Raw genomic sequence first — 24,441 nt, forward strand, 5'->3', positions numbered from 1 at the left:
TGGTGCGGTCAGAAGGCTGGCCACAACAGCAGAGAAAAAGTTGTACTTACCGATGGCTGTCATCGCTTTTTCTGACAGATGTTTTTACGTGCCCTATTACGCGAATTTTGCCCTATCCGAACAGATTCCAGTGATAATCCATTCTCCGCGTCTTCTGTAAGTCCGATCTTGTCGTGATAAACAGAGCCACGACGTGAGGTGCGCTCGTTTTAAGTTTGAAGGGTGCGTCATCGGAATTCCAAGGATCACGATCACTCGGAAAGATCATCGAAGAGACTGAACGGATAGAAGAAAGAATAAAAGAACTGTGGACGGGAAACACGTGAAAAAGAGAGGGACTGAAAGCAAAGGGTATGGCGAAGACATATGATTATTTGTTCAAGTTGTTACTGATTGGTGACTCAGGGGTCGGCAAGACGTGCGTCCTCTTCAGGTTCTCCGAAGATGCTTTCAATACGACCTTCATCTCAACCATTGGTAAGTGTCCTTTTTTGCCTTACCTTTTTTCGACCGTTTTGTCTTCCTCTTATTTTCGAAAAAAAATGATGTTTTCTCTTTTAGAAAAGAGAGCAGACTCATATCTCAGAATATTATTTCTTAGTTGATTTTCGATTATCTAAATTTATAGATGATAGTTTGATGACTACATCTCAATAAGTCTCCTTTTGATTTTTCTCTGTTCTTATTTGTGTCCCTAACTGGTTTAGTTTGAAAGAGCACACTTTTGTCTTATGATATAATTTATTGACTAACTTTCCAGATGATTCAGAAGATAATTTTATTAGGAGATAAAAAGTTTGATGAACAAATTGAGTTGTACCTCCATGTAAATAGTCAAAGTTGCTGAAGTATACAACCTGTTATATCTTTTAGACTTCGCTTTGCTAGGAAGACATTTCAGTCCTTCTGTTTGTGTGTACTAAAGTTTGACTACATGTTCGAATTCCACATAATTTTGATACATGAGAATGTTTATTAAAATAACATTTACTTTGTGTAATTTATATATTATTATAAGTTAAAAATATGGAAGATATATTAAATTATTAGTAACCTGTATTCAAATTTTCATCTATTTATATTCATTGTTTGATTTACAGTGAGCGCTATAATCTTATATGAATTATTTTATTTTCTGTTTATGTGCACTTATAATTTAGATATATATTGTACGACATATGTAAACAAAATATGTGCCACCTCTTTTGCTGATAACTATGTAAAAGATACATACATGTATCTAATTTGTTTCTTTATCATAATTAGACTATGAATATGTATTCAAATTGATATCTTTATAGATCTACAAACTGAGAATCAAATAGATGTCTATTTCTTTTATTAGATGCAACATATATAAAACAGAACAGTAATCTGAATTGTTCAGATAAATAGTCTTAAATGTTTGAGTTAAAAGTTTATTTCTTGTTTTCAGGAATTGATTTTAAAATAAGAACGATAGAATTAGATGGCAAAAAAATAAAACTACAAATATGGTAAGTATTAGATTGTGTAAATTAGGTATAAAATTAGACAAATTTCTCTTATAAAATTAAAACTTAAAGAAACAATTTCAATCGCATGGCCGTGATTATTGCATAATGAGTATTCTTGTATTTTACATACAATGAGGAGTATCATGAATACTATTGCATATTCATTTTTTCTGAATGTTTTGAAGGGATACAGCTGGCCAAGAAAGGTTTCGTACAATAACTACAGCGTACTATCGTGGTGCAATGGGAATAATGTTAGTTTATGATGTGACCAATGAGAAGAGTTTCGAGAATATAAAAAATTGGATTAGGAACATTGAGGAAAATGCATCGGCAGATGTTGAAAAAATGCTACTGGGCAATAAGTGTGAACTCACAGAAAAGCGACAGGTCTCAAAAGAACGGGGAGAACAACTAGCTGTTGAATATGGAATCAAGTTCATGGAAACTTCAGCTAAGTCCAGCATTAATGTTGAAGAGGCATTTTACACCCTTGCACGAGACATTAAAGCTAAAATGGAAAAGAAGCTGGTAAATACATTTCAAAAATATTATATTATTTTCTATATTGCTTACTGAAAAGATATAGCATTTTTATTTCATAAAATGGTAAAGAAACTAGTTAATTTCAATGAAGAAAGAAAGAAAGAAAGAAAGAAAGAAAGAAAGAAAGGAATTAATACGTGTTTTGCCTTAAAATAATGAATTCTAAGAATTACAATTATAGTCTTCCAGTAATACTAATTAAATGCTCAATTGATTATTTGTTCTGAATTTTTATTATTAATATATATTCTGAATGTTTTAATAACTTAATAAAATTTTGCAGTAAAAAATTTATTGAATATCAATGCGAAAAATAGATAAAATTACATAAAACATTAGATCTTACCCCCTTTTTTCTATCTTCTTTACTGTAAAATCATATCTAGTTTACCAAAGACCTCATATGTGAGATAATAAATATATCACGTCAATCTCTCAAGTTAATAAAACTGCTGATGTCAACATGGTAGGTGTAATCAATATTCAACACACCTACATATATGTACACAAATCTACAGGTGTGGCTTGTGTAAAGATTTAGTGGGTGTGTTGAAAGACTTATAGAAACATACATATAAATATCTTATACTTCTAACATTAGCTACAATAACTTAAGCAATAAAGATGTAGAGCAACTTAAATAATATTCTGCATACTTAACGATCCATATATTGTTTATTACATTGCTGGAAGGTTAAAAAACTAAATTACTTTATAAATTAAAGATAAAAATAGAATTTGATTTGATCAGTTACTAATGTCATTAAAGCTGATGTAAAAATCTATTTTTATCTACGTGTAATTTAGTTGCTTTTACAGATTTAGTTATAGCAAATAGATTTCAATTGATTAACCACCATTTTTTTGTTTCCTGTGTCTGTTTCTCTGTGTTTGGTGCTGGTCGCTCACGGCAGAAGGTAACTTTCCTCCTCTCTATGTACTTTTGCTTTTGCATACCTTTTTGATATTTCATTATTTATATTGTCTTTCACTAATTGAAACAATTAATTATTACTTTTATTATTAACCAACATATTTCATTTCATTTTACTTAATATATTTTAACTGAATGCAATCAGTAACTGTATAGGAGTGTGTACAAATTTTAGTATGAAGTACTATTTTTTAATACTGCCATTGAGTGGTTTTGCTGTTTTGATTACATGAAAGTGACCAAACAGATACATTCAATTCCAGTCTATTCAAGAATTTATGTAATCAAAAGATCTTATATTTTTCCAAAGTATCACTTTACCAAAATAATCATGGTGCATTTAAATGAACTTCTACTGAAGAAAATGAAACCTGATACCATTATGTAATTATTTTTTGTAACTCTATGTCTGCCTTGTCTTATATAATCAGATGTATGCTAGACAATTTGTTTCTGCATGTACTAACATTACAAAAATGCTGAACGCTTCTTATAATACTTATTCATATCTTACCACTAACAATGTTGCTCTAACATCGATAAATTATTTTTGCTTACTGTTACTCTTCTTAATGGTTTTTCTTAAATGTAACCTCTGTCATTAACAAGAAATAAAGAATGTCTGTAATTATCCCGTGACAGCTCTTTGAATAGAGTTAGTCGTGGAAAAGTATAATGTCTTAAATATTTCTGACAAATTTGGAAATCCGCTTGTGCAACATAAATGTAACACATATTGTATAATATTCTCACTCATGGACTTCGAACCCAATGCACAACTTGACATCGTTTCTCCAACTAATTATTACTTTTTTTATACAACTTTATATTACCAAATCTTTTGAAGAGTGTAATAGAGTGTATAGAACAGTGTAATACATCATACAGAGTTGTTTAATTTATTTCTTTATACTGAATGTTATGTTTGCTTTGAGTTCAATTGTTGACTAATGAAATGATGTTGGAACAGGAGGCATCAAATCCACCAAAGGGAGGCGGACACCAGTTGAAGGCATCCGAGCCACAGAGGAAGCCACCAAGTTGGCTCGCACGATGCTCTATACTCTGACCCTTTGGCCGGCATTACCTTGACCGTCACCTTTTACTCTTCACCTTCGGTCTCCTTCTCTCGCTTCATGACGCGAGTGTTTCTGTGATTTTACTCCTTGATGGCCACCTTCGTTTTCCTCCGTCGCTGCCGGTCCCTCTTTTTTACTGATTACTCATAGGAGCTCTTTTAATCCTGGAGGAGAAACACACTTCCCTTTCTCTCTCTTTCTCTCTCTCCCCTCCTTTCTCTCTCTCTATCTCAAGAAAAAAGGAAAATCATATTTGAGGATTCTCAAAGGAAACGATCATCGCGGATTGTGATAATTTTTTGATAATTTTCTAAACGACGTCGAAAAGCGATTTCAAGACACAAAATCCGAAGACATGACCGTAACATCCATTCTCCTTTGCCTAATCTCATAAAGTGTAGTATCGTAGCAAGATATCATGGGTGTGTAATTTGCAATTTAAAGACTATCCGAACCTAATTAAGTGGGCGAATGATGGCGACACATAATAGATTCTATAGCCAAAGGGGATGATTCCAACCGTTAAAATGATCAACGAATAATTTAGATTGTAAATCGACGCTGAGTGGTCTTTTTATATGGAACAATTGACGTACTTTCTCGTTTTTTGAAGAGGACTTGTGATAGTAGGAGCTGTAAAAATTATTTCATCCGGAGAAGAGTGACGTAATCGCGTAAATACTTCTGAAAGCAATAACATAGAAAATTGTTTTTATTTTCATGTCGTACTTTTAACGAATGTTTCGATGAATGCACAAAAAAGATTCAGTTGAAATCCGTAGCATGAAAGAAGGAACATGAGGTGTATGATTCTGTGCTACACACTGCAATGTTTCTCCTCCATTTCTTAAAACGATCAAGGGGTATGATCGATTTTTAACACACATCTGTATTCACTTTATTTAAACAATAACGAAAGAGAGAGAATTTCTCTTGTGAATTGAAGAGAAATCATCTCTTTCTTTTTATGGTAGCTCGAGGATATTTGTTTATAACAAAAAGAAGAGGGTACGGATAGGTAAACAATGGGCGGTCATTTTTTATATATAAATATATGAATAAATATACATATATACATATACATACGCATGCACGCACGTGTATGTATATATACATATATATATATATAATACACATTGTCAAGTTAGCTTTTTCACCGAATCGAAGGGGAATCTTCATTAATTAACTCATTAATTAATTAGCGCAAATTCGTGATTCGAAGAGAGAACTCTTTCGATTTTCTTTCACTTATTTCCTGTTTCTATTGTTGAAGTAATTAAAATGAAAAAAAGGTGGAACACGGACTTCGTCTTCGTTTGAAACGCTTGTTGTAATAGTTTTTCGAGGAAACAGAGGGTCCTCTTTTTCTTTTTATACACATATACAAGAAAAAGGGGTTCCGATTTGTTTCCACTTATACTTAAATATACGATTATTATAATACATTTTATATTAATCCTATTCGTCTTCGTTTATTATTGAAACCTGCCTTTCCTAATTCTTCGATGACAAATTATTAATTTTATCGTCACATTCGCTAATATTGCTGTCTGTTTTATCATTTTCGTTTAGGTGTTGTATTAATACTATTTAGAACTGCAATTAACAGAAGTTTTATTTTCTAATCATACAGCTTTACCATTACAAAAACCTCTGTGAGCTATGTTTATTTTAAGCAAAATTTTTGTACTCCAAAATTCAGACGATCGCTTCCATTAAGTTTTTAGCTAAATTAAACTGAAAGGGCAACGAATTAATGACTAAATATTCCTTAAAGCCGTACATCACAACAATAACGTTATTGTATATATATATGAAAATTCTTAATAATTTTTTAATCGTTTTATAACGACGAGCAATGTAACTTTATTTAAGAATATATTATCAAGTTTAACGAACATATCACTTATCAGATGTATTGACAAAATAAATGTTGTTAATCAACGAAGTACTTGGATTATTATTTTTCCTGATTGGCAACGTTACATTGTATGTTATTATACATGTATGTCAATTCCTGGAAAATTTTATTTATATTTTCTTCTACCAATGCCGAATCTTCCATTTTAGATTTCATCTCCAACAACATTTCTTTTAGCTAAAATAAAAAAAATATTAAAAGCAAAAGCTAAAACTTTGTAAATAATAATATACATTTTAAAAGACAATTCAAAGAAATAAGAAACCTTGAAGCATAAACTTTCTATTTCCGGATGTAATTTATCATTGGTAGATAGTGACTTTGACTCATTCATCGAGATAGTCATTAACTTGTGCTGTAGATTCTTGATCTCTGCCTTATTTTTTTCGTTTATTGCATGGAAACAGAGTCCGAATAACTGTAGTCGTTTGTTTAAACTGATTATTGCTTTTCCATTTTCTATCAAATATATATGTTCTTTCGAAATTTTAGCGATATTCCTTAAACATAATAAAATGTAAAAACATTAAAAACGAAATTTTGTTTTAAAGAATGCACTACCCACTAAATAGTTATATGTAAAAATTTAAAAATAAAATGGAATTATCCTACATGCCAATATTTGCAATGATTCTGTCATTATCATTTTTATATTCAATTAAAGCTTTTTCTAATTCCTCTTTACGTTGAGTTTCTCGCAGCAATGTTTTCTGTAAACTTGCTGTTTTAATTTTGAATTTCGCGGCTTCTGTTTGACTGGACAGAACCTCTTTTGTCAAAGTACTGCGTTCTTTAATTACATTTTCATGATCGATCAACAAATTCGAATAATCTATTTTCTGACGTATCTTCTCTTCCTCTAAATGATCAATTTTTTCCATTGCTAATTGCAGACGAGCTCGTAATTCTTGCGATACTCTTCGTTCATTTTGTAAAAACGATTCGTTGGAGCAGAGTTGTTCTCGAAGTAAAAGATGTTCTTTTTCTAATTTATTCAATTCTGCCTGAAAGAAAAACATTCTAACGTTTGCTCGAATCTGAAAATTTTACATTATGTTGCAAATTATGCTCACTGTAGTTCGCCGAATTTCAGAAATCATTTTTTGAAAATTTTTTTCAAAGTTAGAAATATCTAAACCATTCGATCGAATGTTATTCATCTTTTTATTGTAATTTTTCACTATTATTGGTATTCAATGTGTTAACTGGTTTAAAATTTTACGATTATAATTGTTCTTGCTTTTGAAAGCGGACTATCAGAAATTTGAATCTCTATCTCGATCGATACGTTCGATTTCTCGAACTACGCAAAGGTATCGCAAACTATTCGAAATTTTTATTTCATGCTAACTAATGAGCAGCTTCATTACTGATTTTATAATATTTCTACATATGTGTTTCTTTTTACTGTAATTACATTCTAATTATTTCTGTTTATTCTCTTCTAAAAATTTAATTACGATCTATTTGCGATAACTGTAATTATAATAATATTCGATAATAAATTTAAACAATGATATGCATAAAAGGCATTTTTAATCTCATAAAATTTACAAATCAATATATATATACAAATATATTTATTTTGTTGTGGTTTTAATTTAATAGTAGAAAAAATTAATGGCTATCCATAAATTGAATATCTGATAATAATAAAACTGTATTTGGTAGTGGTCTTGGCTGAGGACTCAGAACTGTAAATGTTTGCCTTTCTACATCCACATTGGTGCTGCAAATAAGAAAGATTATTTTTGAACTCTCAAGTAGATAATAATTGAATAAACTATAATTCTTACACGCAGACAAATCCAGCAACATTGGTTTGTACTACATCGTCCTCTGGTGAATCAGCAAACGAGACTGACAATAAATGATGAAGTAAGTTAGGTCCAGGTGCAACTGCTACCAACTTCGTTAAATTATCTTCTGCTTTCATTCCAAGTGGCATACAGGATGCAGGTAGCACCGGAGCACCAATTTTATACAATCTAGCTTCACTCCATTTTACTTCAAAACTGTGTGGATATAACGGAGTCCGGGATCCATAAAAATATTCCCTAACGCCTTGATCTCTGCCCTCCACCCTCTGTGCATTACTTCTCTCTACCACACCACCGCTTTTTGGTAGAAAAACAACTTTAACAAAATCTGGCATATCCCTAACAAGTTCGTTATAAAGTCTTTCTTGATCTAGTACCAAAATAGCATCAACTTCAAAAGCCTGAGCTGCATGAGTCAATAATTTATATCCATCTCCTTTTACCCATCCGCAAGTGTTTATCACAATCCCAGAAACTCTAGCCTTTTTATTAGCTTGGAGTCTGTCCGAACAGACTTCTGCTAATCGCGTTACTAGGAGGTTGTAAAGAGCAACATTAGTTTGTGGAGATTTGTGACCAAAGTGGAAGACTAATGGTGCTTGCTGACTGAAACCTTCGACAATATTTGATGGACGCTCAACAAGTAAAGCTCCAACTGTACCAGGTATTGCTATGTGACCTTGACCAACATCTAAGTCTACAAAAATAGGTCTACGGCCCATTCTAACTGCATAGTTCAAAAGGAGTCTGCAAAGTGTTGATTTTCCAACATCACAGGGTCCTACAATCATTGTTATCGGTCCTCTCGTATCATCCTTCTCTGCAGTTTCCCTAAGCCTTTCCATTGCAGCATGACAGTTTAGATAAAGACCCATCGGAGTTTCTTTGGCGACATAACTGACATCAGTTTTTCCAACTAGTTCGACTGTACAACCTTGCCAGGTAAACACTGCTACTTTAGCTCCAGCAATAAATTCATATTTCTTTCCTTTCACCAGTTCTGTACCAAAGACCTCTGCTAAACCGCTTTTTAGCTGTGAAATAATAACCTCAAATTTAAAACTGAAAATTTGTTTTCAATTTTTTTATGGAAAAAGAAGAAACTTTATAAATCAATAATGATTAATATATACATATATAATCACCTCAACCGTAACTTTCTCATTTTTAGATTCAACTTCGAATCGTAACTCACAATCTGGATCTAATTTAAATTCTTGTGTATGCGCTTTTTCGTCTGTCATTTTGTTAACATAAGTGATATCTGTTTATTAAATATCACGAGATTTACTTAACGTTATTTGATGTTTCTTTCATATTAAATTATTTACATAGTGAACACTAACCCCTAAACAGGCACTTTATGCTGCTTTACACCGGGAAGTTTACGTTACGTTATCGATGTTATTCGATTCAATGATTATCGAGATATTTATCGATGGTATATGTTATCGACAGTTGTAAAATGGTAGAGATATGTTACTAAAAATTCATAAATAACTAGAATGCTAAAATGAAAATAAAAATAACCTTTATTTAAACTGTATTATTCTTTCAAACTTCGTCTATCAATTTGATCTAATCGAAATAATTATTTGTTGTGTAGAAAAGAGTATTTACTAATAAGATATAAAAAATAATGTATCTAATCTTGATTAGTGATTTTTAGGTCGCCAGTGTGGTACTACATTATTTCTACTTCATGGTACATATTACTACAATTTCTGACTGTTTCTGATCATTGGTATACCGGTGCCACGCGTCGCGAATCGACACAACCTTAAACGTCACAATAATTATAAAAATGACGATGTTAGCAGTAATTAGCAAATTCTGGCAGGAGTATACGAAATCCACGCCGAAGAAACTCAAGATAATTGATGCTTATCTATTTTATGTGTTCCTAACTGGTGTTATACAATTCATTTACTGCTGTCTTGTTGGGACGTTCCCGTTCAACAGCTTTCTCAGTGGATTTATTTCTTGTGTTTCCTGCTTCGTACTCGGAGGTCTTGTATTAATTATAATTTACTTAATAGGATTAGATTTCTATCGTCGTATCGATTTATAATTGTTCACATTTATCAACTAGGTTAGGTTTGCTATCAATATGTGAGACAATCTTCTATGTTATTGATCTACTTTTTATAATAATTACAGTCGAGATCTTCGTATGCATTGTATTAAATCATCGGCTCATATTTCTGTTACAGTTTGCTTACGACTGCAAGTGAATCCACAGAATAAAAACCAATTTCATGGGATAAGTCCTGAGAGGGGATTCGCAGACTTCATTTTTGCACATATTATTCTTCACATTGTTGTAATGAATTTCATTGGTTAAACACTTAGGTAACAAATTTGTATAACTTTCTAATAAAACATTCACGGTTGTTGAAACTGACCATGTCATAAAAAAAATGTCTGCACAGTTCAAAATGAATAATGATGAAGTTATAGATTGAAATTTATTTTTGTTATAGAATTCTTGTGTGCTAAATTCTACTTGTAAAGTTAATAAATAAATCGAAAATTCAGAACCAAAATCATTATTCAATAAATTTAGTAACAATTGTCATGAATTGAAATGCATTGTATTTATACAAGTTATAACTGAAAATATTGTGAGATGTTCAGAATAGATCTTCTTCAAAGTCAGTTAGTTAACAAACAAATTCTGTATGATGGAGCATAAAATTTTATTCAATTGGTTTCGTGGTAACTAAATACAACTATATTACATATATTTACATAATATTATAATATATTTATAGATTTAGCACTTTCAGCTACAAATTAAAAAACAAACAATGCAAAGACACAGTAAACTTCTTCCTCATTTGTCTTTATATTACATAAATAACAAATCACTCAATTATTTTAAAAAATTTTGTGAACTCAGAGGCATAGGAAAGTTATATATTGTACACAGAATTTTGTTTGCGATAAAGCAATCAGTTGATGGCACTTACACAGTCCACAAATATATCAACCTCTCCATACAATGTCTTCTTTCTATGACATTGAAAACATTAGATTTTTATTTTCTAGAAAATACATTTACTACATTTTTGCATCATATGCATTGAGTATTGAAATAATACTATTACATTTCAATTACTTTTCCATTGTTTCTACTATGTGTAAAAAGGTCATTACAAAAATTGATTGGTTTATATGTTGTTAGTAGTTGTTCATCAACTACTGAAATTCTTTTTTTGAATCAAATTCGATGTATCAAAATGGAAATTTAGTTCTCTCAAATATTTGGATAATCAAAATTTGACATCAGAACAGAAAAGAAGTCTGTAGTCGTTTGTTGGAATTATGGTATAATTCAAGCATACAGGGTAACTATTCGTTCACAGAGGAAAAAGCTACTGTTCCATATACATTACTGTGGGAAACAATTTATAGTGTTTTCTTATTAACACTTTGCGTTCCGCGGGCTACCCGAAGCATTTGTGCTCTTCTGTTTCAGTATACTTAAAAGTTTTACCTATGTAACTCTTATTTTATAGACAATAGTATAAAAACAACTGTTAAAACTCAGTTTTACCAAGCGATGTTTCACTGAGATTTATTTAATAATAAAACACGTGTTTCCATTGAGCGTGCTGTGCCGTATCGGCAGATCGTAAAGTGTTAATTAATCCATAATTGCGAAGTAATACAAATAAATCGCATAATTTAATGCGCTATACATTACAGGGTGAAAAGAATATGTTACAAAAAAGCGTATATTAACAAATTACTTCAACATTTTAGCAATCTCTATTTTCATAGATTTTCATGGCACTTGAATAATTCATTCTTTTTCATTTTCTTCGTTGTGAGCTTACAAGATGCATTTTATTCGTAACGGAAAATGGTCGAGTGTTCTTGAAACTAAATACTCCATCAAAGAAATTATTTGCTTCGCATATACTATTCTGAGTACTTTTTTCTTTAAGTGAAATTTTGTTTAACGTTGAATTTTGTTAATATTTAAATATATAATTTAATACAGTGCTGTTCAAAGAAAGAAAAATGTATTCGTAAAATCTTTGAAATAGCATTGTAATTCTAATAAGTGAAAGAAATAGACTTTTTTTTATTATAATCTGTTAAATAATATTTTATTTGCAAACATATGTGTCTTAAATATTACTTTCTCGCGCGCGCTCTCTCTCTCTTTCTCTCCCTCTCTCTCTCGAATGATTTAAATATTCATTTGTAATCATTTATATTATCTTTAAAATGGGAAACATTACATATCAATAATAAAATTAATAACAAAAGTGATAGTAACCATTTGCTATTAAACATACTATATGATTTTTATTCTTTACTCATATGAAAATGAATGTATGAAAAGAACGTTTCCTTCAACAACGTATTTCTAGTTTTATCAGTCCCCTAATCCACCAATGAGTATATATTCACAACCAGTCAATATTAATGACTGAAATTCATTTTTCCTATTTTCAAGAAAATCAATTTTCTCGAGAACAGAAAATAATGATTTCGAGGAAACAACTGGGATATTTTAACATGTATGGTCAAGAAAAATATTTCTCTTAAGAAAAAGTGAAATAAACGTGTCTAAGTATCTTTATATTTTAAACTAAAATGATGGACTTTTATATGAACCGATTTTTGTGAATGTGTTTTGCTTTTTTAATGTGATAAGAGTTCTAGGGGAAATATATTCCGAAAAAATACGAAGATTAAGATTTTTCAGAATGGTATATTACTTAACAATTATTTTAATAAATAAAGAATAAAAAATAATTAAGCAAATAATACTTTTAAGTTAATTTTCCTTATTATTTCTAAAGAATTAAACATTTAATACTTTTAAGTTCATCATTCTTACTTTACTTATAAATAAAACAACTTGTTTTCTTAAGAAAACTATTTTTCTCAAGAAAAGAACGAAAGCGGGTGTACAATTTTCGGAAAATCTATCTATAAAAATCATATAACCGATTTTAAATACAATGAGACTAAAGTTAAAGAAAAAAAGAGTAGGTGACGATATTGCTTATGATGATTATAATGCCGAATAATTAATCAAAAAACATGTACCTCTGAAAAGATTACATCGTTTAAAGTGTAATAAAAGTTAAGATGGTTAAGAAAATCTTAGGAACAAACATCTCGAATAAAGAAAGTTTTATGAAAACTAGCAGGATGCGAGACTTAGAAAGGTGACCAAAAGAGAGTAGTAAGTGGTCGTCAATGGACGTGTTACCAAAGAAAATCAGTCGTATACACTTCATCGAAGAAGGTAGTCTACCAAGCATGTAAACTCATAAACTTGAACATAAATTTTTCTCTGCATTGCCTATTTTTAAGAAGTAGCTTCGGAGACATGTTGGTTAGCATCGCGTTGTAGCCCAAAATATCTCCTGATGGCAGCTAGTCTCATGTGTTCTTTGCGGTGCTGGAGCATGAGCTCCCTTTCTGTAGAGGATCTTGAAAACCGTCCTTCTAAGCTGGAAGGTTCGTTGCTGCTGAAACCAGTAAATTTTAATTAGGAACGAGAAAAAATGATTCCTTCTCCCCAGCCATAAAATCCATACTAATAATTCTGTTAGAAAAAACGATTCTGTAATTATGAAAATATGAATACAAATGAAACTTTATCGTACAGTGTAATGAAAAGAGAGACAAAAGATTACCTGTCAGCAATAGGAATGTCAAATCTTGGATCGGTGGGTGGCGTTGAAGCGGTGCTCGAAGAGACACTATTCTCAGTGGTACTAGTATGAATCTGAGGGACGGATTCCGATTGTGGTTCTTCAATTAAATGATGTGGCGGTATCAGCACACCATCAAGAATGTTCTCAACAGTCCATTCGACTGATCTTGTCACTCTGAGGTCCTCCACAATTAGGTTGCGTGGGAAATGCGGAAAAAGTTGCTGCACCTGATTCAGGATTAAATAACATTCATCAGATCATAGCAGAGAAAAACTATAGAACACTATTACAGAACAAAAAGATTAATTCGTTTTCAGAATGCAATTACTCATAGAACAATCTAAGTTGTAGGTCAAGGGAGACGTATCATATTCTTACTTAGTGGACCTTGCAATGATCTTGAAACGTCCTGAGAAAGTCACTATCAAGTTTTTAAATAGGAACCTGTGCATTTTTAATTACATATCCTTTGTAGCTGACGTGAAGATATTTTCATGACACCATATACTTGTATCTGTTAATTGATTCCAACACAAATCAACCTCTAAAACGAATTAACAATTTGAGAACAGAACATGCCTGTCTGATCATAGCATCCATTTGCGAGTTGTTGTGCGCAATGGTTGAAATGTCTCCACGTAGCCAATTATGAGAAACCTCCACGGAGAAGCTCGGTAGCCAAGAAACATATCTCGAGCCGTCGAAATGAAAGAAGTGATTCTCATTCGTTCTGGCTGGTGTTTGCAGTTCGTTTGGTAACGCCTGTGTGCTGTCACGATGGTTCGGTTGCATGCTAAGCGCAAGCCTACACGTTGGGCAAGAAGTATCCTGCTCTAGCCAGGACTGTAGACAGGAATTATGGAAGAGATGACAGCAGGGTAACTTTCTGGCGGCTTCCATCTTCTCCCAGCAAATAGCGCAGTTGTCAGAGTTTTCTGCCAGTTCCTCTTGCGTCGCCATTGGGTAGCTAAAATCAATATTAGTATATCAGATTACAGTTCTTAATACAGAGACCTGATCTGATCCAGGAATGGAGATATGTACTTTTGCTCCATGTGGTTCAACACGGCTAAGTAGTTCCTGTGCTTAGTCAGTTTCCGTTGAATCTCGTAGAACAGGTATCTAAGCTGCATACAGATTACCAGGGAGGCCATGCTCAGGAATATGTTGCTCCAAAGCAACATATGCATATGATGGAAGAAGTCCACGGACAGTACTATTAGCTCTGCCACAAGGTCCGCGTAATAAGTCAAAGGACCTCGTTTGTCCCATGACCTTTGCGATGGTGTTCCTGCTCCCCTGATGTCGTACAGGTGAATAATGTATCTCACCATTACATGAATCGTTCTCACGCCTAACAGGATGCACTATTAACCAAGAAACGAAGTGATTGAAATTTTTTCCATTTGAAATTATAATGTTGACTTCAATGAGAATGAGTTAGTTACCTCGGCTGCGGTAAACACGAACGTGTTGAAGGAGACGAAAATGAAGGCCGCGGCCGTGCATAACAATAACATGAACGAAGATAATGCCAGAATTGCAGCGAGCAGTCCGAGAAGCCTTGCATGACTCCAACCGGGTGTTGTTGGCGAAAAGGACAACTGCAAGATAATAAAATAAATATATGGTGGCTTATATATTCGTGGTTTATTTTTTTAATTTCACGCGGGTTGAAATTGTATTAATTAAATAGAAGTAAATGACATTGGCAGATGGGTCATGGTCAAAAATCTGTGTGTGTGTGTGTGTGTTTCTTTTAAATACTGCAGTACATGGGGATTGATATTCCAGTTTGCTCAAGAATGTTTCAAGGACTACATGTTACAACTATCTATATGTATAGTCCCATCTGATACTGCATGGCCACACATTAAATTTGTTGTAGGGTCGAAATATCCAGGAAAATCAGTCAAATAAATCTTTCATTACAATATCTGCTATCTCCACAAATAATTTCTCTTCGTAAAATTTTCTTTCATGTATGACCGTTTTCGTTACATAATAAAAGTGAGCACAGTTGAATAACTAAATACATATAGTCGGTTCTCTACGTCATAATCTCTCGGCTCTGTTGAAAAAGAGATACATAATGAAACAAACAAGGAAAACTGAATGTTCGTAGTGACAGGTATAACCTGGTTACCTCTATTCAATTATACTAACGGGATTCTCGTGAATTCATTGCATAACGGAGTCACGAGACTTTTTGTGTTTATAGCGGAGTCTTTTACATCCGACCAAGCCTATATCTGGTTAACCCTAATGTGTTCCTTCTTGTTTTCTGGTTCCGAATACCAAAATTCCACTTGGTAAACTATTATCATTTGTCGATAACGCATTCACAGTATAATAAAAAAAAAAATAAACTGTTCACAGCTTCTGACTATGTGCTCATCAAATTAGGTTAACTTTGTTTAGGAGGTGGTCGAGTCAAGGTCGTAGGCACTGTAGCAGAACATGATTATTTCGCATGAAACTTATTACGTTCGTGCGGACTTCGACGGATAATGGCATTTCGTGCTAAAAAGGCAAAACGAATCATTTCCGTTACACGTGCCTATGTTGTATTATTGAGAACATCTTTTTGCTTTTTTATGTAACTGTTTCATAACGGAAACTATAATACACCTTGTCTGGCGCATGGCTATGCCGACAAAATCGAACGCGGGATAGTCCCGTTTGCGAATGCGGCAAACTTTGTCGAATAAATAAGCAACATATTGATTTCAGGCGCACGCTCCGCGTAAATAAAGTATGACGAGTGCTCTATCTAACGAAACAATGCAAATGCAGCCACGTAGCGAATTTCGTAACGACGGCTTGTCGGCTCGCAATGAACGCGTGCCAACTGCACCGAGCCTCGAAACTCTACCGGTCTAAAATATGTTAAGATATTCGGAATATTTATAAACGTCTACAAAAGAACAATCCTATGGAAACATCCTTACTTAAAATGCCAATGTCGCTCTTTGTAATATCAAATTCGCGCTTCATTGAATCTCATCGGGTAGTGAAATTAAGTATGCACCGCGCGATGAAGAAATTCGGCAGAACAACAAACCGGGCCGACAGAAGATACACAAGACATTCTCTCGTAAATTTTTGTGTTTCGGTTCGCACGAATTTCCGGAATCCGTAAATGAATTAATTTCCGATCCGCGCGGGAATCGTTTTGCGATAGTTAAATATAGAAGCGGAAAGACCGGTTTTCCGTATCATCGTAAATCATGTCGACGGTAAAAAAGTTTGCTGGACGCAAAGTTTTCAAGTTTCGAGGTAAAGCATGCGCGGAGAGAATATACTGAAATTTTAATTTTCGATTGCCACAACAATCGTTACAGATCGAACCGTTAATGTTTCTAGATCGTCGATTTCGATCATTTCGAAATATTGTTTTACGATCAACAGAATTTATCAACGGAAGTAGAAAACAAGAAATATAATAATAGATCTATTAAGTTTTCTAGATAGAACACAATACCGCGGTTATAAGATTAGCTCCAATTTTCAACATTCAGGAAAATAATCTCTCGACGATTTGCAAAAGATTTGTTTACCTTTATCTGGAACAACGGTACTAATTAGGAAGATAATTACAAGGATACCGATACTTTCGCCAGTTTAAATACCAATTTACATTTACCCAAGGAAAGTTTTTACCGCCATCTTTAGCACCAATGCTCTTTTTAGCGTCGCACGTAGTGCCGCGAATGTTTCACTGAAGTTTCACTGACATAAATTTCCTGATTTTTGTCGCAGTGGAAATATGGGGCACACGCGTTTCTTCCGTTCGACTCGTCGAAAACATACGCGTCCAGCAGCGGTGCTCAGAATTAATCGAAAGCCCTCGAAAAATTTCATTTTCGAAATCCGTGATTCAACAGGATCCACGAACGCGTATCGAACACTGTAATTATATGAACGATGCCCGCACGCCGAAGTACATACGTGGCCGCGATGGAGTTAATTGAATCGAATCCAGTGTTCGAGAAGATTGCTCTCAATTCACGAGAGAATCCGATCGGTTGAGAGGTTGATTCTCTTGATTGGAGTGAAACTCGCCGGGACCAAGATTTCGCGGAAGTACTATACTCACGTATTCGAATCGATCCTTGCAGAGCTGGCTGAGCAGGCTGAGGAAGCCCAGCGCGGTGAACCAAGCCCACCATAGGACCACCTCGTCCATGTACTGCACGTTCAGCACGCCGAAAACGAAGATGAACTTGTAGAACACGAAGTTCCAGAACTTGTCCTTCAGGTGTTGCCTTTCCGACGGCCGGAGTTCGCCGAACACCAGCTTCTGGATCGTTTTGCCGAGGAGAATTAGCACGCAGTAAGCCATGTTGATCAGCGTCTGAAAAAAAGAAAGCCGGAAAACCCTCCATCGATCTTTTCAAACATCGTTCGTGTTGTCGAGCCGCGCGAAGCCGCCCCAGCCGAAGATGGCCGAAATGTAAACCACCTCGACTAATATTAGAAGCCGATAAGACACGTTTGGCAGTGACCGGGCTTTCCTAGTGCGCAACTTGACCGGCACTGTTCACCGCTTCCTATTTCATTTGCCAAGAAGGAAGAACACCCAGCGATGGGTTTACAATGATTAATATGATCTAGGAAACAAGGCAAGTTTCATGGCAACTTCCGGCAAAACAAAACGTCCCGCTTCAACAACCAAGACTCAAATCAGAATGATTCATAAAACTGAAAACGTGACTTTTCTTAAAGAGCTCAATTTCTTAAAAACTGGATGACTCTCTTTCTATCTTTTAAGAGCATTGATTTCAAAACTGTCTGGACTTGGGGGTCAATGTATTTAGCAAGCGTAAAGGCTAACCACTCAAGAAAGACTGGCAACAATGTGTAGATTGGCGGAGAAGCCAAAAGTAATAAACATCAAAAATTGATTGAGCCTTTTAGGAGCCTTGGGTTGCGAATCCCATTAATTCTGCTGAGGCTAAGAGAGAGACTTGGATCGCTTACCCAGATGCAGGTGGGTTCATAGAACATGCATTTGAGCAGTTCCTTCAAATGCATCCCTAAATTTCTTGGATCGGACTCAAGCTCCATCTCCACAGAGGTATGATTACTTTTCCATGTAGGATCCTTGATGATCTGGGCTGCATAGTAGACAGAACAGGATAGAATCCCAAAGCTCATGGCTGTGTACACCCTGAGATTAGGGATCGGTAGTCTGTCTAAGAGCTCCATTGATGCTATGTGGTTGTTACTTTTTCCTGTTCCTGAAGAGCACAGTGTCACTCGATTATTTGCGTTCATTCTGATGTGGGGAATGGAGGAGCTTGTCTGGTCAGACTTGATAACCTTCGAGCTCTTTCTTCATTATGAAAGATCAGTTTATAACTGTACCAGTATAATTCCATTTAACGTTTTGGTTGATTCAACTTAATTTGGACGTAACATATACATGTTTTATTCGACAAACGGTTATCTATTTTATTATGAAACAGTTGCGTATTTACATTTGCACTTAACAATTATAAACTGAACATACGTGGGATTGTTTCGATTACATAGAAATAACAATATTATCATAACATAAATCAGTAGCCATAGAAGTTACTCGAACAGTTCTGAGATATGTAAAACGAGAGCAGCAATAAAAATAAGAAACAACACGATTCAAGACATAAATGGAAAAATCGTTCTCGCAATTCCGTCGAAGAAAAAGCAGTCCATATGGCTCGGTTCAATTAGAATTCCAACGCCAGAAATTCTGCAAAGAGTGAATAAATAATTGGATACACGTGCTTAATATTGTACCGGTTGTCCGGTCCTTTTATGCGGATGTTCGATTGTCAATGGTAATTGACAAGTTCATTGGCACGCCGATCATCGACAACCAAGCATTTTCCGTTAGCGCTATCGGCGGTCATCGTCATCGGTAACTGACACCGAAATTTCCGTTACAACGACGCAAACATCGACGCCGCGACCTTGGAATCGCGGAAAGAGTCTCTGTTTTTAAAAACAGTCGATACGTTGTCTCGCACAAAGAGACCAACCACGGAAATCGAGATAAAATCTCTTAATTCGTATAATTTATCGCATGTCACGTATCGTGACACTATTATCGTACAGGTTTTTCGGCTTGCTCGTGAGCCGATGGCATTTTATCTGGCCTACTAACGGTTTCGTACCGAAACGAAATATTCTTGTGACGAAGAAAACCATCAATTATATAAACAGAAAAATTGTTGGCCGTTGATTACTTTATTATTAACAGAAAATAGACTAAAATCAATGGTATATATATACAGTTTAAGGGAACCGCTTCCGATATCAATGTCCTTGAAATATGCTGACTAGGTCACCATACTGAACTACTTTCTCCTATACAATATAACCAGCGCTACCTTTTTAGTTTCCGAGATATTCGCGAAAGAAGTTAAAGAGGTAGAGAGATTCAATCACATTAGGAACTCGGTGTGATAGGAGTTTAGTGCAGGTATTAGAGACTCAACCTTAAAAGGGACGTTTTAAATTATTTTCCGCGTTCAATATCTAACGTCACGCATTACGCGAGTTCGGGACAAAGAAACCATTATATTATTGCTATTTTAAGAGTTCATATTCTCATTACTAAGACACGTAACTGCTATTACCTCAAAAAAGACATCTATTTATTCATTGTAGCAACAGTTTTTCTAATTTGAAATTTTTCTAATACCTGAAAATCTAGAAGAGAACATCTATTATTTTTAGTATCTTTTATTTTTTTACTTAAAAAAAGTCGTTCAGAATGAATACACAACATATTAGGGGGACTGGAAAAGAATGTCGTCTCTGCGCATATTTATCTGTTTGAATTTAATGTAAACAAACGACATAACTTTCCGGTCCCCCTAATACTTTAGTTCAGTAGGTTTATAATATATCTTTATAGGCCACGAAATCGGCGGTGGCTTCCTTAATCTGCATATATACTTCGTAATTATTATTGTAGCGTTCGAGTTATTTTTTTTTTCGTACGTCAACGACATAAATCGGCAAAATCCGGTCGTTTCGGCTTAGGGCTTAGGTAATCCGCTATCATGCGAATCAGCCAGCACGGGACGGTTACAAATTTTCCAAGGTCGGGTGAAACGATTTAGTATGTCGAGCAGAAAATAATTATTCTTGTTTGCATGTTTTCGCAAAGTCAAGTCACGTACCTGGCGCATACTTCGTATCTCGAGGCACCTACGGTTGTCGCGCGTTGGGGGAAAAAAAATGTAGAAACGCACATTCTGACATTACCGTCGTGTTCATGTGTGTAGTCGTTAAAATTTAACTTTAACCTTTATGACCGATAGTAGTTTACAATACTATGTATAATAGCACGTTCATGATGCACCGCACGAAACGGCACGTGTTACGCTGATCGCTTTTCTCGCCGAGTTACGGTAAAAACTGCAGGACCGTCATCTGAACCAACTGAAATTTTCAATGACTCGCCGAAGCTGCCAAGAATAATTTTGTAATCGGTCATTATAGAATCTCGAGTATTTTTAAACGGAAAATAACTTATCACTGTGATTTAAATATCCGTTACAGCCATATATAATCAGTTATTTAAATATTTAAACATAAACGCTGTGTCATCATTGTTTAAATTGATCGATGCGCGTTTATTTAAATATTTAGCAGATCTTATTTTTATGACAATATATTACAATATATTAATATTATTTAGATTGACTATTTCAAAATATTTTAAAAGGATGTTTGAAAAGGATCTTCTTGTTTGTATTATATAAGATTATGCAAGTAATTCAGTTAAGTACACATTCGATCATAGCTGCAATTAGAGGAAAATGACATGCATCACATTGCTAATTTGTTCAATTAGTCATCTACTTCCACCTAGTTCTGCATTATTCAACTTCACCTATGGATTATATCATAGTTCTTTGCTTATATCAATGATAAATGTTACATGACCATTATGCAAGAATTATAGAACCTGTGCTACCAGTGTATGAAATGCTACCATTGAATGGAAATTTTGTTTCTACTTTTGTTAACGATTTTTAATGTGAGAAGCCAGCCGACTTTCATGTTTCTTCTTATTCTTAAGCAGGAGAATGATATTTTTAGCCGATTTATGCGTTCGTCTCTCACACCCCTTAATTTCTCCAACTTTATATTTATCTTTTCCTTATACTTATTCATGTCGTGCCCTCGTTAAAGAGTTTCCTGTTACTTTCTAAATGTATCATGTTCCATTATTACATCTGTTACTTAGAAACATTTCGAATGATCTTACAACGGATCCAAGACACAAACGATTACTCCATACGAGATGCTTTGGTATCTGTGCTCCAAGAATAACCTAGGACAAGTAACTTTCACCTGTGCTTCGATACAAGATTTTAGAAAGCAGTTACTGAAATAAAAAAAAAAACATGCTCGACGTTAGCATAGCACCACAAAATTCGATTCTGACCGACTAACTACAAACACCGATGCAGAACTACATCATTAGGCTATTATCCATGAAATCGAATAATCTGTAATTCGTCGCAACGTGCGGAAAAGATTTCGGTCGAAATAATGCCCGGGTCTGTGCACGCTGCGTCAAATGACAGATCTGCGAAAACGAGCGACACTCGATATCGTATTCCTATAAAAAGAACGCTGCATCGATACGGGGACAAGTGGACTCACCTGGAATCAAAGATCGACGAACACGTTGCCCTTAATCCATCACCGGAACGGGGACAGATCTCTTCGAGGACGAGACTCCGGGCGGTTTGAGCTCCACTTAACGCATATCTGCACAGAACTTTGAGGAAAAAGCGAAAATACCGGGACGGGAAGGGACACGCCGGAAGGCTATACCGAAAGTAAGACTTTCTTTCTCGGTCGGAATCGTCCGTCAGCTAATAGCACACCGCACGTCCCTTCACGGTTTTACATGGCACACGCGCGGTCCATACCGCGGAACAATTTCTGTTTGAACGGGTTCGAGAGCGGCGAATCGGTTTTCTCACTGACGTCCCTTTAGGAGGAGCTTCGGGATATTATTGCGACACAATATGACACAATGTGTCACAACAACTGCAGTGCTCGAGACCGCCGATGAGACTAAATACACAGTCGATAAAGAAGTATTGATTGGTGTGGCCGGTTTACAAGGAGGGGGTATCCACGGACTTTGCCCGCGAAATTTGAAATTCTGTCGCACTGGCTGACTCACCCTCACACCGAGCGGTAAATCGAAATTATAATAAATGTAATATATATATTACAAAATATATTATAAAATATATTATTATATATAATTAATTATAAAATATATTATTATATATAATTAATTATAAAATATATTAAAAATAAATTATAATAAATTTTGAAAGTGGCATAAGTCACTTTACCGTAATGAAAAGTGGTGATTTTTTCAATGTTTATACGGAATTATTTATACTGATAACAAATACAAGTAAATCTTCTCGAAAGTTAGCATCCATATTTTTGAACGTGTTGAAACGCAAACCCTTAAATATATCGACTTAAAAACAAAGTGACTTATGCCACTTTCAAAATAAACGGCTCAAATACACAGATGACCTTACCCTTTTGATCGGCGGTGATCAACTGTTTCAGAAAACGATAATACATAATACAAAAATTGGTGATAATTAAATAATTACGTTGTTCTTTCGGAACTTTGGGAATTGGGTACATGAATCCTTACCAATATACCGATATTCGCTTTCGTAGGATTGAAATCTGATCATTTCAAATGTTTTTCGTTTATTAATCGATAATAAATTGTCTTTTTGTAACTCCATTACCCTTAGCACGAACGAGATATCAGAGTGGATCTGTTACACGAAAATGGGGCGCTAGCATCTCATTACCGATTCCATTTCGCACTCGTCGTTACTGATATTTCACGAATTTAAGTTTAATTCGGTGAGAATCGTGTATATTCTGTATACCTTATTTGCATGATGGCAGGTTTTACATAGTCTTATGCCTTTTTTGTCTCAGGTGTTTGGGACCACAGTGGCCTGTATACCACTCCGGTGTCGTGCCCAATGTTACCGATAATTCACGAATTTAGGCGTGTTAGCAAACACGACATTTGAATAATTAAATTATTTATTTAGAAATTTGGGAATTAATTTTTAAACGATCGTTAGTTTTTCATCTATATATATAATATCATATATAATATATATTATATATAATATCATCTATATAATAAATTGTTTTTTGTAACTGCATTACCCCTAGATGTATGCAACCTGTGCATCTACCTCTTGTATGGACACCTAGTGACATCTGATAGCGATTCTTGGAAGTTGAATCTGGCGCCTGAAAATATGCAATGCTTTCAATTCTTCGATGTATATTGTAAGTTGTAAATTGTAAGTTGTAAATTGTAAGTTGTAAATTGTAAGTTGTAAATTGCAAGTTGTAAATTGCAAGTTGTAAATTGTAAGTTGTAAATTGTAAGTTGTAAATTATAAGTCGTAAGATGTAAGTTGTAGTCGTAAGTTGTAAATAGTAAGTTGTAAGCTGACATCAGATTCGTGTTTTACTGCGAAATGATTTCTATCACAACTTTTGTTTAAATAATTCTTTGCAAGAATGAGTTTCATTTCGATCGAGATTCGGTTTCGTTTCTGATATCTTCAAACTCTGCTAGAAACGCGCGGAAGTTCATTAACATGGTTATGTAACGTCATTTTAACACGAATGGCATGTGAACAAAAGTACGCAATGCATTGGATCTGACACGTATTAGTGCTATGACAAGACTAATAATTGAGGATAGAAATCCGATTAAAGACACAGTAGGTTACAACCTCGGTTTTATGCAGCATGATTGAGGCGAAGCGAAATGATCGAAATATAAACAGATTTAACAGACTTGGAATAAATTGTCCAAGACTAATATTTCCGCACTGTTTACGTTTCTCGTAGCGATATCATAAATTTACGAG

The 24,441-nt window shown here is 34.4% G+C and overlaps 4 protein-coding genes across 5 annotated transcripts; 2 read left to right on the top strand and 2 right to left on the bottom strand.

The window, feature by feature from the left end:
- The first annotated feature begins 58 nt into the window (after positions 1 to 58).
- On the top strand, positions 59 to 5,516 carry Rab8 (RAS oncogene family member Rab8). The gene is made up of 4 exons (XM_033474084.2): positions 59 to 477; positions 1,436 to 1,496; positions 1,682 to 2,027; positions 3,947 to 5,516. The coding sequence occupies exons 1-4, from the start codon at positions 354 to 356 to the stop codon at positions 4,043 to 4,045; spliced, it is 630 nt and encodes a 209-aa protein (XP_033329975.1). The 5' UTR covers positions 59 to 353; the 3' UTR covers positions 4,046 to 5,516.
- A 1,979-nt stretch (positions 5,517 to 7,495) lies between these two features.
- cbc (protein CLP1 homolog) lies at positions 7,496 to 9,202 on the bottom strand. Its single transcript, XM_033474025.2, has 3 exons — positions 8,942 to 9,202; positions 7,773 to 8,830; positions 7,496 to 7,705 (listed from the first exon to the last, which is right to left on the bottom strand). Exons 1-3 carry the CDS (start codon positions 9,038 to 9,040, stop codon positions 7,594 to 7,596), a joined length of 1,269 nt encoding a protein of 422 aa, XP_033329916.1. The 5' UTR covers positions 9,041 to 9,202; the 3' UTR covers positions 7,496 to 7,593.
- Positions 9,203 to 9,519: 317 nt separating this feature from the next.
- Dad1 (dolichyl-diphosphooligosaccharide--protein glycosyltransferase subunit) lies at positions 9,520 to 10,342 on the top strand. Its single transcript, XM_033474064.2, has 2 exons — positions 9,520 to 9,805; positions 10,010 to 10,342. Exons 1-2 carry the CDS (start codon positions 9,601 to 9,603, stop codon positions 10,138 to 10,140), a joined length of 336 nt encoding a protein of 111 aa, XP_033329955.1. The 5' UTR covers positions 9,520 to 9,600; the 3' UTR covers positions 10,141 to 10,342.
- Positions 10,343 to 11,111: 769 nt separating this feature from the next.
- LOC117222384 (E3 ubiquitin-protein ligase AMFR) lies at positions 11,112 to 22,581 on the bottom strand. 2 transcript variants are annotated; one of them, XM_033474043.2, is made up of 8 exons: positions 22,154 to 22,581; positions 18,467 to 18,726; positions 17,583 to 17,840; positions 14,932 to 15,087; positions 14,528 to 14,850; positions 14,063 to 14,450; positions 13,463 to 13,710; positions 11,112 to 13,294 (listed from the first exon to the last, which is right to left on the bottom strand). In XM_033474043.2, exons 2-8 carry the CDS (start codon positions 18,692 to 18,694, stop codon positions 13,132 to 13,134), a joined length of 1,764 nt encoding a protein of 587 aa, XP_033329934.2. In that variant the 5' UTR covers positions 18,695 to 18,726; positions 22,154 to 22,581; the 3' UTR covers positions 11,112 to 13,131. The 2 variants fall into 2 exon arrangements, with proteins under 2 accessions (XP_033329934.2, XP_033329935.2); XM_033474044.2 differs by having other exon boundaries at positions 11,112 to 13,291; positions 22,154 to 22,580.
- Positions 22,582 to 24,441: the final 1,860 nt, after the last annotated feature.

This window comes from Megalopta genalis, chromosome 5 (assembly GCF_051020955.1).
Source record: "Megalopta genalis isolate 19385.01 chromosome 5, iyMegGena1_principal, whole genome shotgun sequence".
Lineage (NCBI taxonomy): Eukaryota > Metazoa > Arthropoda > Insecta > Hymenoptera > Halictidae > Megalopta > Megalopta genalis.

Bases quoted from the DNA above. Each gene is read 5' to 3' on its own strand.
- Rab8 (XM_033474084.2), top strand. From the start codon at position 354: ATGGCGAAGACATATGATTATTTGTTCAAGTTGTTACTGATTGGTGAC. The intron at 478-1,435 runs GTAAGTGTCCTT...TCTTGTTTTCAG, and splicing joins GACCTTCATCTCAACCATTG to GAATTGATTTTAAAATAAGA. The intron at 1,497-1,681 runs GTAAGTATTAGA...AATGTTTTGAAG, and splicing joins AAAATAAAACTACAAATATG to GGATACAGCTGGCCAAGAAA.
- cbc (XM_033474025.2), bottom strand. From the start codon at position 9,040: ATGACAGACGAAAAAGCGCATACACAAGAATTTAAATTAGATCCAGAT. The intron at 8,831-8,941 runs GTGATTATATAT...ATTATTTCACAG, and splicing joins ATGAGAAAGTTACGGTTGAG to CTAAAAAGCGGTTTAGCAGA. The intron at 7,706-7,772 runs GTAAGAATTATA...TCTTATTTGCAG, and splicing joins GTTGCTGGATTTGTCTGCGT to CACCAATGTGGATGTAGAAA.
- Dad1 (XM_033474064.2), top strand. From the start codon at position 9,601: ATGACGATGTTAGCAGTAATTAGCAAATTCTGGCAGGAGTATACGAAA. The intron at 9,806-10,009 runs GTCTTGTATTAA...TTTCTGTTACAG, and splicing joins TTCCTGCTTCGTACTCGGAG to TTTGCTTACGACTGCAAGTG.
- LOC117222384 (XM_033474043.2), bottom strand. From the start codon at position 18,694: ATGGAGCTCTTAGACAGACTACCGATCCCTAATCTCAGGGTGTACACA. The intron at 17,841-18,466 runs GTAAGCGATCCA...TCTTTTTTTCAG, and splicing joins ATGAACCCACCTGCATCTGG to ACGCTGATCAACATGGCTTA. The intron at 14,851-14,931 runs GTAACTAACTCA...CTTGGTTAATAG, and splicing joins TCGTGTTTACCGCAGCCGAG to TGCATCCTGTTAGGCGTGAG.